Below are 15,969 nucleotides of genomic sequence, written 5' to 3' on the forward strand. Positions count from 1 at the left end.
TTTCAATTGTGTTGTTTTAGAAAAATATGTGTCACATCTAACACTTTTGGGGGGAAAAAGAAAACCAAAGAAAACTTAAGCCTCTTTATTTTCAGTCCACACAACCCATGCTTCAAGTCACTTTATGTTCAAGAGCATATAGAGGTCGATGACAAGCTCACCAATACAGCTCATCTGGGGTTAACACATGGCCATCACACAGACCCCATTTGGTCTTGTTTAAAATTCCTATACGTCCACAGGTGTTATGGATCTAAATGTGATTATGGTTTGCTTTTTAATATGTTGCAGAGACATAACAATGAACAAGACAGATACCTACAAAAAGGGGGGAAAAGTTTGGAAAAGAACAATTGAGCATCAAAAAAAAAAAAGAAAAAAGCACAAACAAAATAAAAATCAGCTGAAACAGTCCCAGCAAATCCAGTGCAACCCAAGACATGTTCTGCTTTATACTAGCTGAAAACTAAAAACAAGGGCACATATTAAGAATTATATAATTTGTATATCCTGATCATAATTCAAATTTATCAATATACATTTTCCCTGAACAATTACTTTTGCACAGTACCTTTCAATTGAATAGATAAATTACAAAATGGAGTATTCCCTTTCCACCAGACATGATTTACTTTGTAAAACCCCTGAATGACTGACAGGCAGAAAGCTCTTACGCTGTTTACATTTTATATTGCTACATTTTTTTTAACAAAAATTAACAAAAGGGATTTTCAGTTCTACATATTTTTCTTAGGTTTGTGGTTTGGTGTGCATCTGCACCAATAATGTCAAATTATTACTGAAATAGCACCAAAAGACAAAACACCTGACTATTAAAGGTCAGGTGTTTATTAAAAGTGTTTTAGAAATAGTACATAGCAAGTGTGCAGTGCAGTTTAATCGTTAACCACAAAGTGATTAGATTTATAAAATGGCAAAGAAGTAAACAACACTAATTGTGTATTACCAGACACATAAAGCTGATCCTCAATTAACACAGACAAGTCCGACCTGACAGTTTTCAACAGCTGACTTGTCTTCTATCGCAGGGTCACTGTTAGAAATTAATCTCCTGCCATGGATACAAGTAAACTCCGAGCTGTTGTTGGACACAGTTCCCGGTGACAACTATATTCTTTTAGAGCTGGCTTGAATTACAAATTATAAAAAGAAGACTACGTCCTTAATGCATACACATGATTCAGGTTGCCTTCCTTTTAAAAAATAGGTTTTGGGGATCAGTTCAGTTGAAGAAACAACTGAAGCTTGATGTTTAAGATGTCTAAAAAGCTTATATAAAAATGTATACCCAAATTATAGTTCCTGTGAGGGAAATATGTAAATGTTTACATTTTTAAAAATACTTAGTTACTCATGAAGTTATTTCAACATATAGCACCAGCTTGTAGATCATGCCAAGCCTTGGGTTTGGTCTAAAGAGCAAATCTGTGTTGCACTAAAATAGTGTAACCCAGACAGCAGTGAGACAAATTGACAAATCTTCAAAGAACTTAAAGTGCCACTCCAGTCCCACTCCAGCTTCCCAGACTTCAGCTATCTAAACCTAACCACAGTACGCGTTTCCTATCTAAGACAACTGATGGGGAGCTTCAAGCATTTCCATGAGGAAAGTGTCAATAGGTGTGTCACCGATAAGCTTGAAGAAGAAGAGATGCTCCAAGCACTTCAAGCCAATAGATCGCAGCGCTGGCAGTCGAAGAAGGAGCTTAGCAAACCTGCATGGAGCAAAGTCGACATCGTTTAGCTTGACACAATAAAGGTTGCACCAATGATTTTTAACTATTTTACAATGTAAAATAAAAGCAGTAGAGTGAAAAACAAAGAGTATGTCAAGCTTGTGATTGCTGAGGACATTTACCTTCCCTGCTGCTCTGGGTATTTCTGTTTGCAGTACGCTTCCAATGATGCATAGACCTTTTCTCTAAGGAGCTCCACCTCACCGGTGTTGGAAAGCCCTTTAGCATCTGCAATAAAATAAAGAAATATTTTGATCAGGTGCAGGACATTTAATGATATATCCCATTTTGTAAAACGTTAATCTTATAATTTAGATATCAGCACTGCGCAGGCACCTGGGTTGAAGAGGACGATGGCTCGGAGGCAGCCCAGCTCTGCTTTGTCCATTTGCATATCTCTCATTTTATTGACGAGCTCTGTAAGGACCCTAAATAATGACACATTTTGCAAAGAATTTTGGAAAATGTTTCAGAGTGTAAAATACAACAAGCATAATGAGAAAAATAAACTAATTGTATTGACTCCAATACACATTACAAAAGTGTAAAATTACCTGTCAAATATGGCACCGACCTCTGCACTCTGCACACTCTCCCTGTGTTAAATTAAACCAGTTATTATACAGACACTACACATATGTGCAACATTAGACAAATGCATTACAATTAGTTGCAATTTATCATTGAGTATGCTGGCAGTTTTTTGTCTCCATAGGAGCACCTGTCAAAAATGGCTCCAACTCCTGCGCTGTGTGCATTGTCGCGCTGCAGCTCAGAGGCCAGGAGAACTCCATCCTTCAAACCAATGGAGCGATGGGAGAACGAAGCAATGAGGAGCTCATTCCAGCCTGACAAATGAAATGCAATAAAACTAGTAAGTAACGAGCAATGACAAACACGTCATTGCTCGTTAAGGTTGAAACAAGTACTATAAAAAGAAAAAAACTGTTTTCATTTCAGTGCGACTGTGTACACCATCACTACTTTGCTCCTGACACATCAGGATGCATTTCCACTGTTGCACAACGTTTGACAGCTACCAGATCCCTTTGAGATTCACTTCCACCTGGTCCTGATCCAGTGTACCAGTGCAACACACTTACACAAACTCAAGTTATTACCAGTAAAACCTTTTAGGGACATCATCGAACACATAACAGTACCTAAGCCCACACTTTTCTATATCCCTCCATTACAGCTGCATAACTAAAAAAATACTACTGGACAAAAAAAAAAAACTTATGTCAAAGAATATCTGTTGCAATCCTCAAATATATTTTGTTGTGCATTAATTAACAATACCGATTCTTTTATTTCCTCTATGCATGCACAAATAGCAACATTCAGGCTATCAACAATATTACCATAATTTGGAGTTTTCAGAGATATTAATCAAGTTCCTTTGTAGTTACTTTCATCCTAGATTTGATGTTAAGGGCAGCAAAAGGTTAACCTCCAGGCTTCAACTCGGATTTAAATATTTCCTTGTGTTCTTACTTTTAACTAGGATCGGGTGCCAAACCCGGTGGTAATATGGCACCGGTGCCTTAACGAGTAGTAGCTGGATTAAACACAATGGTTAAAATGCTGACAGCTAACGCTCAACAGTGTAAAGTATGACTGGATTTCCCTGTAGAGGGATGTAACAGTCTGCAGCTGCCGTTGACGGAAAAACAACACTGTGTTCACTGAAACTGGTGCATTCAAAGTTATTGTAACATACAATTTTCCCATCTGGTGGTTGTTTTTGTCGTTCAACAGCAATTTACTAGTGAAATAAGTTATTGTTATTACATTATTATTAAATCATTTAATTTTGACCATATGGCCTTAGCAATAAACAAGCCGTTCTTTAATGTCGTTGTTGTAGTGTTGTTTAGTACCCTTTTTTTTTTTTTTTTTACTTTCTTAAAAAGTATCGGTTCAGGCACGTGTAGGGCTGGGTACCAAACGTCGATACTTTTATGGTATCGGAAAATTCTTTATCTTTCGGTGCCAAATTTCGGTTCCAAAAGCGTGTGAGCGCGTAAACGCAAGCTTATCTGTCCTCTCTGCATATTACACAGAGCGGAGCTCCGACCGACACACACGCACACAGAGAGGTGCGGACAGAGTAAACTGTCTGCAGTTTTGTTGAAGTCACAGAGAGTCACCGTTGGTTTCAAGTGTGGTTACAATTTTTTAAAACTAATTTTGATAACTGTTTTGATTAACAATTAAGTTGGAAAATAAAAGCTTTGTGTTTAATGTATTTTCGTTGATGTTGAAATGGATTTTAAAACATATGGTATCGAAAAACGTATCGTTAGGAATCAGAACCTCAGGTCGAAACTGAGGTATCGAAATTGGCACGGGATCGAAAGATTCTGAACGATACCCAGCCCTAGGCACGTGTAGGCACCGTTTTAAAAAAGTATCGCGTTAGCACCGGTATTGGAAAAAATCCAAACAATACCCAACCCTACTTTTAACATTTTGTTTTTAGTTTATTTATTCAAATGTGCAAATAAAATGTAGTTAGCAGTTCACACAACACTATCTTAGATAGCAGTGTAGTTGTATAAGGCTAACCCACACTAGAAAAATAAAAACAGATTATTTGATCAAGTATCCTTGGCCTTGCTACTCTTTGTATTGTACTGTATTTTGTAATACTGCAACGTTCATAATCCGCCTCTGATAAACTTGCAAAGACATGATGTGGATCTGGTCTCTGTGTTCTATGTGTTGATTTTGAAGGTGCAGTTCCATACGGATCATTCATGGCTGCTCTATCGTACCTGCACGCAGGAGGATGACCTGGTCATCGAGGGGCAGTTCAGAGAAGTGAGGGATTCTCTTTGCCCACTCCACCAAGGCAAACAGCTGTTTGTCTGCAGTCTGACAGATGTTGGTAACCGCATCATGGGGCTGAAACCAAACAACAGATCACATTTTCTTAGTTGTACATCCAAACCAAATACTTCCAGCAATTACAGTAAGTCTGTACTTAAGAGCATGCTTTTAATTAGGTTATTCTAAAAACCAAACCCATCATGCAGGTGACTGAAAAAAGTGACTTATATAAATCTATTGATTGCAATGTTGTAACCACTCACAGAGTTGCCTGCAGAACCGCCATCAGAGTGAAGTTCAGTCTTTTGCTCCACAGCCGTCTCTGCCTCTAAAATCTTCTCCACAGGCATCTCCTCATTCACGCCGACACTGAACTCAAGCTCTCCTTCACGCTCTCTGTTCCTCTGGCGCTCCTCCTGGACCGCTGGGTCAGACAAAACATAAGGAAACAGTGGTGGGGGGGGGAGAAAAGGAATGAGATGATGGTAAATACTGAAGAATGAAAACTGTAAACTAATGGAATGTATGGGTTAAAGAGTGATATTATGCAAAGTGCTCTGTGTCTTTGCATGGTTTTTGCTGCATTGAGAAAGTCTTGTTCAAATTCTAAACTGTCTTGACCAAAATGTAATCATGACAGCAAAAGTCAATTTCAAAAGCGTTGCATTCAGTGGATTACTGTCAATTATAACTCAAGTGTTGGGCTGGCAATTTCTACAGCACATTCTTCTAGATTTGATTTTGATTCAGGGAGTTAAGAACTGATTATGAAACATTTCTCAATGTATATTTTGAACATAGGTTTTCTACTGTATAGTAGATTCACAATAGCATATTTAATATCCATCATGACAAAAGTCAGATGAATTAACTTCCATTATAAACAAAGGTATAGTTACTGGCAGTTTGAAATTACATGCATGAGATTGTTATTAACATGCCTTCCAGTTAGCTAACATGCATTAGCCTAGTGTCTTACAGTTGAATATTAAATAGTTAAAGACAAAATCACAATGCATCTAAAAATCTATTGTTTTTCCCACCCCAACTGAAAAGGCAGCATTACTCCAGAGTGGCACTGTACTAACAGCACGAAGCACTAGGATAACAAAGATTAGCATGTGAAGTTTGTTAAAACTCAATGGCAGTCAACTGTATGTTTTCTACAGCAACCCAAAAGGAGACTGATCTCAATGATGTGAAAGAACAGAAGCTGTTGTCCGATCCAAAATATTCTGACTTCCCTCAATCAAATTGGGAGGAAAAAAAACAACAGAACTGTCAGTATCTCTTTGAAAATACTGACACTGTAACATATAACCTACCCATCGCACTGGCAGATCAGACACTGACAAAAGTACAGCCAAAACAAACTGACGTGGTGATTAAACTGGCAAAGCAGAGCGCATAGACTATGTGTTTAAAACTGGAGCCAAAATTTGAGCTGCACAGACTTAGTAAAGAGGCAACACCTCTCATAATATATGTTATCGTATACTGTACGCATTTAAGATACTTAAAACTGAAAAATGTGGCCTATGAAGGCCTTAACTAGAATGATTCATTATATATTTTGCTGCTTTAACACCAATCCATTCAGACTTTAAAGACAGTTACACAAATTCATCAAATAACTACACCTGTCTGACTGCTTATTTTACAAAGCAGTGTATCATCACAAGGCACTATACGACAGCGATCCTCGCTCTCCATCATTTCTGGGTATGTTTTCACACATTGATCCACCAGTCAACAATTTTGCATGTCTAACACAACAGGCTAATTCTCTAAGTAACATAAAAATACAGTATCTTTAAAATTTCAATGTCATACTCATCCATCCCTCATCTTTTCCATCTTCTTTTATCCACTTTACATGTTTGATCACTATTGAAAGATGGAGAAAGGGTAGAATAGGAGAAAATGAAGAGAAGAGATGGAGAGGGGTTAGTTATATAAACCAGCCCCAATACACTCGTCTCTACCCTTTATCTTATCTAATCTATCTAATCTAGCATCCACCCTCACCTACGACGGAAATAGCACTAATCCAATAGTACTTAATCAATTTAATTGGGCTTCCTTTAGCATAATTGGTTATTCTACGAAATGTAATGACTGCCAATATTTAAATCATTCTAAAAAATTATATTTAACTATGTTGCAGAAAACTCCAAGTTGCATGGAAGACAGCTCGCAACAAAACGTGATTCTAAACCTTCAATAGCCAAACAGGCTCTCAAAATGAACTTAAACCTCTAATTAGACCCTGTTCCTTGCATACCTTCCCTCTTCATGCCCATGGCCAGGCACTTCTGGTAGCGGCAGTACTGGCAGCGATTGCGCTGGCGTTTGTCGACCAGGCACTCTTTGTTATCCCTGCAGGTATAGCTAAGGTCTTTGCGCACAGTTCTTTTGAAGAAACCTTTGCAACCCTCACAGCTGTACACTCCATAGTGCTTGCCTGTAAATTACACAAATAAAAAAAAAAGTTAGAGGATGATGGGGAAATCCAACAAAACACCAAAGTGAGGGTGACAGTCTGACACAGATTTTGTAGCCTATTTCTATTAGCAACAGTGACTGAGATCCATTTTGTTCAAATGTTGAGAAAACACAAGCAAAAACATTTGACAGCAGGGGATTATCCATACTAAAATTAAATAGAACAGTCTAAAGCTGATGCCTCACTTCTGCTAATCCTGCTCTTAGCGCACTAACTCACCAGAAGAGCGGTCTCCACAGATGACACACATGCGTTTCTGAGACAACATTATTCCAGGGCTGTGAGCTGGCATGGGCCTCAGGCCAAACGGAGGCTTGATATCTTCTGAGCTGCTGATTGAGTGCATCCCTGATATAGGTGCTGAAGAAGAGATCTGGATACACAAAGCAACCAAAATAATAATAATAATTAAAACACTGTATTGTCTTTGGTTAATTGTACATCATTTTACATGCTTTATTGCATTATCCATATTGGTTTCCTCTTCTTTTCATTGCACTGTAGGCCTACATATTATAAAAAAGAAATGCATTGCAGTTTACCCAATACTAATATATGCAGCCTGTGCCCATGTAGACAAACACTGGTACCCTACAACTAAAGCAGATTAATCTCTTAAATACAAAAATGAAGTGTACAATAACATAAATTCACAGACTAATGGCTGCCAGTTACCTGACTGTTGCTGATGGGTCCAAATCCCAGAGAGGGTGAGACCACTGGAGAGTTAAGTGAGGGACTGATAACTGAGAAAGGAGAACCCAATATGCTGGTGGGGCTGTTGGATGCTGAACTGTTGGGCTGCTGTGAGGACATGGCTAGTAAGCTATCCAGTGGAGAGGAGGTGGTCCCGTCTGAAGGATATCAATCTGAGGGTGACACAAAAGGATATTATGAGTTTTTTGATTGAACTTGAAACAAATATGTCTTTACTGTGACTTGTAATTGGAAGTAGAGCTAAGATTAAGTCAATCAACAGAATTCTAATTGCCAATTTCAATTATTTTGTATTGTTTTCTGTCCCTGAGACCTGGGTTCGATTTCCACTGCGATACATCAACCAACGTTTCCCTGAGCAAGACACTTAACCCCTAGTTGCTCCAAAGGCATGCGACCTCTGACATATGTAGCAATTGTAAGTCGCTTTGGATAAAAGAGTCAGCTAAATGACATGTAATGTAATGTTTCAGAAAGAGAGGTAACTTAACCTCAGTCAGTTACTATGGTAACTGAGCCTGTGAATCTAACCTGGTCGGGAGCAGGTTTTCTTCAATAAACCTTGAGTTTCTCTCAGTCTCCTCCCTCTGACACAGCGCTCTCTGATTTCCTCATTCATTCAGTCTGTATCAGGCACATTTGTTTTTTTAAATCGGCATGAATAAAAAAAAAAAAACAGGGTTGGTTTATTAACCATGTTAGGCAGACTATAAAAGTTTTTTTTCTCAAAACATGGCATTTCCTTTTGTCAACGATCCTGTTGATGAAGAAGCTGTATTACTTCACAGGGTGTTAAACATACATCGGGAGATGATATTGAGGCCCTGACGCATTTTAATTTCCAGGTAACTTCCTATTTGAGCGGTATTGTTTTTCTTCCCAGTCTATCAGATATGTAGCCCACATAACCTTATCCATCCTCATATCACTAACATCACCCATCGTGGACATGCTCTTACATCCCAGAAGATTATTTGTGTCACATTACATTTTATTTTGCAAACGGCAGTTTTCTTTACAACACTGGTGATGTGGAGCATATTAGTGAAGCCACTGTATAGCAAAGCACTGTCAGAAGAGTGTGACTCGCTCGGAAACGTTTTTTAAACATTTCTGTAGTGTTCTCTGGACACAAACCAGTAAGAGACATTAAAAATGAGTTCCACAGTATTGCAGGTGAATGATTGATGATTGAAATAAAAGATTATGAATTATAATTCTGTTGATGGTGCTGCAGCCTCAGAATGGGATTAGTAGGCCTAGTACTTTTTCGCCCGCAGGATTGCACCTAAATTAAATAGATTATAGGTTCAATACCATTTCACCAGTAATATTAGACTATACTTGTGATTATATATGATATACACTATATTGGAATATACGCATTTACTCTAGCAGCAATTTTATCCCACGCAAATTTTGCTCTTTTGCAGCAGCCATTGCTTTTTTAACAAAATATACAGTATGTTCAAACTTGCTGTACGTGCGCATGAGTATTTCCGCCAACCCGTTTGTTTGTGGTTGTTACCATGGTAAATCGTAGTATCATGGCTCTATTCATGCTGCCTTTTTATTGTGGTGGTGCACACGCGTGAACCTATTCTGAGTTGATTGAACCAACTCAAATCAGCTGTTCTGAAACCGAAAACTCAAGAGTTTCCCATCTCAGGGTAAATCAACTCCGACATCAGAGTTAGATTCAGAGTTTGTTGAACCTCCTTCCTGAAACAGGCCCCAGGACTCCCTGGCAGAATAAAATAAAAAATGTGATAGTCTATTATTCCTTTAAAATAATTAATTTCAAGCAAAGCATCATTGTCAGTCTCCGGCTCAGAGGATTTGCTACTTTTCTCTGTTTTATAGAATTAAAATGTAATTTGGGTTTTGGACTGTTGGTCAGACAAAATAAGACATTTCAAGACATCTTGGACTTTAGGAAACTGTGATGGAATTTTCCATGGTTTTCTGACATTAAATAGACCAAAAATAATCATAAGTCGTTGCCCTATGTTAGTCAACCTACCAAACTAAACCCTTCAAATAAACCTGGCAAATGAATTGCCACACAAAAGAAGTGATGTGGTGTTAGAATATAATTGGAACCACATGGGGCTGCATGATATAAAGGAAATATGACAATGCGATTACATTGTTATTACTTGCAATAAAGAAACATTACTTCCTGATGCGTTTAGTATACTGCTAAAATACAAATTAGCTTCTTGAGTTGGAAAAAAAACAAAGGAAATTATTTGTAACATTATTTTATTGCACTGAACACAAAAGGCACCAATAAAAAAAGAACGATTGTTACATTTTAAAGTGCCGTTTTTTAGTGACACGCTTTCAACTTACTACCAAAATCGAAATTGTTTTACATTATTTCAATTGTTCACATTTAAGGAAAACACCCATCGAGATTTAGCAACGTTTGTGTTTAGGTAAGAGAATTTTTGTTCAAACTGAAGAAACCATAAAAACATCAACGTTTGGTCACACAGTGTCTGTTAACGTTAGCTGGCATTGCAATAACGTTAGCTAAATGTTGCTAACGATAACGTACGCAGTAACATTACAGCATGGAGAACATTAAGTCAATTTGAAACTGCTACCGTAAACAGAAGTGCCACTGCCCATGAGTATTTTCATGAATATATATAGCTAACGTTAAGTAAGTAACGTTACTGACCGTAACACATAAACAATGCCCTACGTTTACAGCTAGCTGCAAACCCATAAACCCAGGCGACAGCTAATATTAGCTTTGGTTGCAGCTAGCTACGTCTGGCTGATTTGCATCCTGTAACGTTTCATAAAACTACGATATAAACATACCCCGTTAATCATCACGAAATGTGGAGCTTGATAACTCGACGGTCTTCGAACCACTTCAATACATCTTTACAAACAACGCAATATATTCTAGCTGGTCAATATAAGCTTGTTAGCTGCAACTACGGCTAATATAGCTAACATTAGCTTAGCGCACGGTTCAGGGTGATGGTCTGAAGCAGTTGATGACAAAACAGTTCATGGTCGCTTGAAGGATGGAATTTACTTACCAGACACACCTTCGACGCATTGTTGAAAACCTATTCAGTGTACTTGTTTTAATGGGACCAGCGCCAGACAATAGGCCGACACTCACATCCAGTTTACTTCAACTTGACGCTGTTGTTTACAGGCCATGGTGGCTCGGTGAGCCAGCCAGTATCCCTGGAGTCAAAATGTCTCGTGGGACCACCCATAACAGTTCTGTCATATGACACTGCTGCAGTATATTTAGCTTGCTATTTTATTTAATCAGACTGATTTTGGTTCATTTTAACTGGGCGTTTCATAAATTTGCGCAAGATTTGAACATTTACATGAATATTATGAAAAATGATATTTACTGTTCGGTATTTGTTTTCCCATATTGTTCTTAATTGTTCCCTTCCAAAAAAAAAGTCTTATACACACACCTTCAAATATTGTCATAATAGGTTATATCAATGACACATTCAGGATGAAGTAATGGAAAATGACACATTTGCATACTCTGACACAGATTCTTATCTGGACAAATGGAAGAAAATAAATGTAATTTTAGTTATGATGATGAGGTATTGATAAACTAACATTAAAGTATGAGATGGTAAATTGCAGTACATTCAAACTGTGTTTTTTGGTAGCCTAATTAGGGCACAACGCAACGCTCTTGGACAGCCACACCTACTAATGTAAGAAGTGCTGGAATGCTTTTTTTGTGCCTTTGACAGGAGGGAAATATACAGTATTGCACAACGTTTTCATGCTCCAGTTATGTTGTACTGTAACATTTTTCACCATCTAAAATATTTAACACAGTGTTCTGTTTTTGTAATCTTTTGTTCTTGGGGTGAAGAATGAGATGTACTTTTGTAACAGAGTTGTTAATTAGTTGCAGCACTTTTTTAACCATTGGGTAGAGAAGAGACATGTAATTTCTATTAAGCAGTACTTTTTTTTCACATGGTTAGTTTAAAATATTAATTTGTCACCAACCAGTTTCTAAGAAAAAACTAGGTCGGCCCTAAGTTAGATGCCGCCATTTTCCCAGTAAACTGGATCCAACAGACCCCAATATCACAGAACAGTAAAATCAATCTTTTCAGATTGAGTTTTTTTTTTTTTTCTTCGATACTTAAGTGGATTAATTTAATATTTGAATGATCATTGTTTTATAATTTAATAGTTGCCCCTTTTGCTATGGACATACATTGTGGGTGGGGTTCTAAGTGTAGTGATTATGGACACTTGAACCACCAACTGTATTATTTTTAATTGTTAATGCTCTCCACCAACATAAAATATGTGTTAAATGTACCCTAAACTCTGGTCAGCATATGGCTTTCATATAGGACAGGGGAAGGAAGACATGGGAAAGTGGTTTACAGTTTTCACAGTTTGCACAACAACAAAACCCTAACCCTTCATTCTTGACAAACCACGTCAAGGACAAGATGTCAAAAGCCCAATTTGAACAGGAATATATTTATCTTGGGGAGGTGGGAGGATTTTTATATAACCCAACCTGATTTTAATCCCGTTTAATGTAAATTTTGACGCAACCCGTGGCCAAATAATGACAAAATAATAGATCATATGTCAGCAATCACAAAGTTGTCCACTGTTGATCACTGTATTGAATGTAACTGTTTTCATATCATTTCTCAACAAACCAGGGAACCATGTGCTGTACAGTGTGCAAAAGCAAAAAAGAATCTTGAAAAACTGCTTTGTCTGTCGTACCTGAAGTGGTGTCTCGAACAAGCCATGTGGCATTGTTACTACTAACACTGCTGCTCACAGCTTATAGCAACTTATTTAAGACAGCAACAGGTCATAACAGCATATTAATTTAACTTATAAACACTTTGTTTTGCTGTTTGCCAAGATCATGACTGAAAACAGATTGATCGTGATGAAAGGGACTCAAACTTTGTATCTGCTTTTTATATCAGGTTTGGACCTTACATGATTGTTTTCCTTATGTTGTATACATGTAATGCAAAATGTAATAATTATATCAATTATAATGTTTTGTTATTATTCTTGCTATTCAAACTGCAGTAACATGCTAACTGCTTCTGTTTTTCTTTTCCACAGAATGATGCTGCTTTGCACTGGGATCTTCAGCTGTTCACCTTATTACTCTCGCTAAGACCTACACAGAAGCAAAGACCTATTGCAGAGAGATCTACACTGATTTAGCTACAGTTCACAGCTCCACAGATATGGATAATTTGATAACTTTAGTTCCAAGTACCATTCCCAGAGCCTGGATAGGTCTGGAGGCTGGAGATGAGTGGATGTGGCATTGGTCCTGGCCTGATTAAATACTGGATTTTCACCAGTAAAGAATAAAGATGTATATGCAGCAATGGATCAACACAGCAAGTGGATTGAAAGTGACTATGGAACTAAGAGAAGTTGTGTTTGTCATGGTAAGTGAAAAGGCAGTTACCTCAGATAGCACACATGTTGAAATGCAGGACATCCCTATGTTCTTTACATTTAAAATGTCAAACCTTTGGACTTGCAGGCAACAGTGATACCGGTCCTTTTATTTTTGTTGCTGATACTAAATCATGGAGAGATGCTCAGAATCACTGCAAGGACTTGTCTTCTGATCTCATTAGCATACACTCAGCAGCAGAGAATGAGGAAGTTCATAATCAGAATCAGAATCAGAAAAAGCTTTATTGCCAAGTACGTTTTTTACACATACAAGGAATTTGTTTTGGTGTTGTAGGTGCATGTCAGACATTCTCTAAATATAAGAAGGTTAAGAAAATCAAGTATAAGAATATAAACAATATAAGTATAAATATATATATATATATATATATATATATATATATATATATATATATATATATATATATATATACATATATACATATATACATATGTACAGTATATATTAGAAATAAAACTAGAAAGAGCAGTACAGCAGAGTAAGTACAGTGGCATGTAGAGCCAGAGGTGGGGTATGGAGAGTGTCAGGGTGGGTTCCGGGCCTTGATAAGGCTAGTTGCGGATGGGAAAAAACTGTTCTTGTGGCGTGAGGTTTTGGGCCTACAAAACAACGACCATCCGCGGCACCATCTGTGTCATAAAATGTGTGGATTGGCCTGTTCAAAGATCCCTGGAAGTGGTCTGATGGAAGCAATTCATCATTCCATTACTGGAAACCCAGTCAGCCAAACTACCTTGTAGGTCAGGATTGTGCTGCTGCTATATTCATAGATCGAGGGCAGTGGAATGACCGGAAATGCATCGACCAGCTCAGTTTTGTTTGCCGTGGGGGTAAGTTGTTGTATTACATGCTTTCTCTATCAGCAAAGGGATTTTTATGTTAAATTGTATTATGTTGTGTAACCTTACACAAAACACAACAGAGCTAAATCTATAATTTGTTTCTATTCATTAATTACTTCTTCAGCAAGGAAATCAACCACCAATGAAACAAGTACAACAGATCAACTGCCAGCAAATCTGACAACTCTTCCAACCTCTTTATCTCAAGAGGTTATAGTAACAACGTATAGTAACCAAGGGGGTAAGCTTCGCTTCAGAACTCGAGCCATCATGGCGCCATTTTGTTGCTAACTGGCCATCACCTCCTGTTAGCATTCCGCTGACCGCCATTTTTTTTTTACGTCACTTGGCTGCGAATAACTTTACATCTGAAGCGTTTAAAGACTCTATTTGTCCGTTGTTTAGTTCCAAAGAAACACAACAATGTATAAAAGGCTTCAATACCTTGTACCTCACGTTATGGCTCCGTAGCAGACGTTTTTGTAAAAATAGGCTAACGATTGTGTCATTACCAAGTGACTTACTGTCGCATAGAAGAGGAATTACCGTATAGTACAGGAGAAGCTCGCAGGCAGTTTCGACTTACATTAGCTGTTTAGGTTTAATTACTAATGTTAACTAGCATGTTAGTGATCAATAATTAGCCTGTGCCCATGTTATCTCCTTACATACACCTACAGTCTCCGTATCTGTAAGATTGGGAATGATTGAGATTTCTCTTGGCACAGCTACCAGAAGACTTACAACTTTCAGACACGTTGCTCACGTCACATTCTCTCAGTTGGAGGCTGCGCAGTAAAGCTGGCCATCACCGGAAAAGTGCTTCTAATAGCCTTCACTGGGCTCCGTCCAGAGCAATGGGGTCTATTGGTCCATTATATACTGTCTATGATAGTAACATGGCTACTAATTAATCGCACACTAATGTTACCACAGAAGAAGCACGAGCTGTCAATGCACTGACAACACCAAATACCACAGATCTTGTGTCAAGTACGCCAAGCACTGAGCTCAACAATGCAAATACTGCAACTGTGACAGCAACACTGCAACCTCCCACAACTACTGCACAAGTAACTACAGACGGTGTCTCTACATTAACAACACTGATGGGGACTTCAGCCCAGACCACTACACACTCTACAAACTCTAAAGCCTACTGAAAACTGTTTGCGTTTCAAATTAGCATGTGCCTTTGTGTTCATTTTGCATACATAATAAATTAAGTATTATATTTCTGTTTTTCTCTCTGTTGTTTTCCCTAAAGGAAACCTGAAAAATAAGACATGGATTGAAGCTTTGAGTTACTGCAGGGAGCACCATTTTGACCTTGTCCACATTACCACCACAGACATTCAAGGGAAGGTGGCTGAAATGGCAAAGAACACCACATCATCCCATGTTTGGCTAGGTCTACGGTATACTTGTAAATTTAACTTTTGGTTCTGGACTAAGTCAACTCCTGGCTGTTACCAGAACTGGGCCCCCAAACAAGGATCTGAAGGGAAATACAACTGTGGTGTTACAGTTGCCATTGAGGCCACTGGGAGGCAGCAGTGGGTAGGCTTGCCTGAGACAGAGAAACTGAATTTCATCTGCTGCGCATGCACTGGATGAGTGTCAGTGTCACTTCAGATGACAATGTTGTTGACCAGCTTTTATAATGAGTTATGGACACATGATATTGTTCTGGTTATACATGCTTTGCTGTTTCAAAATGATATTTTTGCAGTTATTTAAATAAAATGTTTTTCACAATTGTGACATCAGGCTAGTAGACTTTGATGGACTTTAACAGAGGTATCATGC

General features: G+C 38.0%; 1 protein-coding gene and 1 long non-coding RNA gene across 4 annotated transcripts; one reads left to right on the forward strand and one right to left on the reverse strand.

The window, feature by feature from the left end:
* Positions 1-69: 69 nt before the first annotated feature.
* rxrbb (retinoid x receptor, beta b) lies at positions 70-11,074 on the reverse strand. Of its 3 annotated transcripts, none has more exons than XM_028580184.1 (12): positions 10,878-11,074; positions 7,774-7,967; positions 7,318-7,471; positions 6,877-7,056; positions 6,426-6,479; positions 4,856-5,016; positions 4,538-4,667; positions 2,479-2,605; positions 2,312-2,353; positions 2,094-2,185; positions 1,880-1,985; positions 70-1,736 (listed from the first exon to the last, which is right to left on the reverse strand). In XM_028580184.1, the coding sequence occupies exons 2-12, from the start codon at positions 7,912-7,914 to the stop codon at positions 1,589-1,591; spliced, it is 1,335 nt and encodes a 444-aa protein (XP_028435985.1). In that variant the 5' UTR covers positions 7,915-7,967; positions 10,878-11,074; the 3' UTR covers positions 70-1,588. The 3 variants fall into 3 exon arrangements, with proteins under 3 accessions (XP_028435985.1, XP_028435986.1, XP_028435987.1); XM_028580185.1 differs by lacking the exon at positions 10,878-11,074 and adding an exon at positions 10,651-10,795; XM_028580186.1 differs by lacking the exon at positions 6,426-6,479.
* On the forward strand, positions 10,149-15,879 carry LOC114556989 (uncharacterized). Its single transcript, XR_003692756.1, has 3 exons — positions 10,149-10,256; positions 12,946-13,283; positions 15,428-15,879. It is a non-coding gene; the product is annotated as an uncharacterized LOC114556989 (long non-coding RNA).
* The last annotated feature ends 90 nt before the right edge of the window (positions 15,880-15,969 follow it).

The sequence above is a fragment of the Perca flavescens genome, chromosome 6 (assembly GCF_004354835.1).
Source record: "Perca flavescens isolate YP-PL-M2 chromosome 6, PFLA_1.0, whole genome shotgun sequence".
Taxonomy (NCBI): Eukaryota; Metazoa; Chordata; class Actinopteri; order Perciformes; family Percidae; genus Perca; species Perca flavescens.

What these genes read in the sequence shown, in the direction of transcription:
- rxrbb (XM_028580184.1), bottom strand. Translation starts at nt 7,914, where the DNA reads ATGTCCTCACAGCAGCCCAACAGTTCAGCATCCAACAGCCCCACCAGC. An exon ending in GCGGTTCTGCAGGCAACTCT is followed by an intron (nt 4,668 to 4,855) that starts GTGAGTGGTTAC and finishes GTTTGGTTTCAG; the next exon opens with CCCCATGATGCGGTTACCAA. An exon ending in TACCCAGAGCAGCAGGGAAG is followed by an intron (nt 1,737 to 1,879) that starts GTAAATGTCCTC and finishes TGCTCCATGCAG; the next exon opens with GTTTGCTAAGCTCCTTCTTC.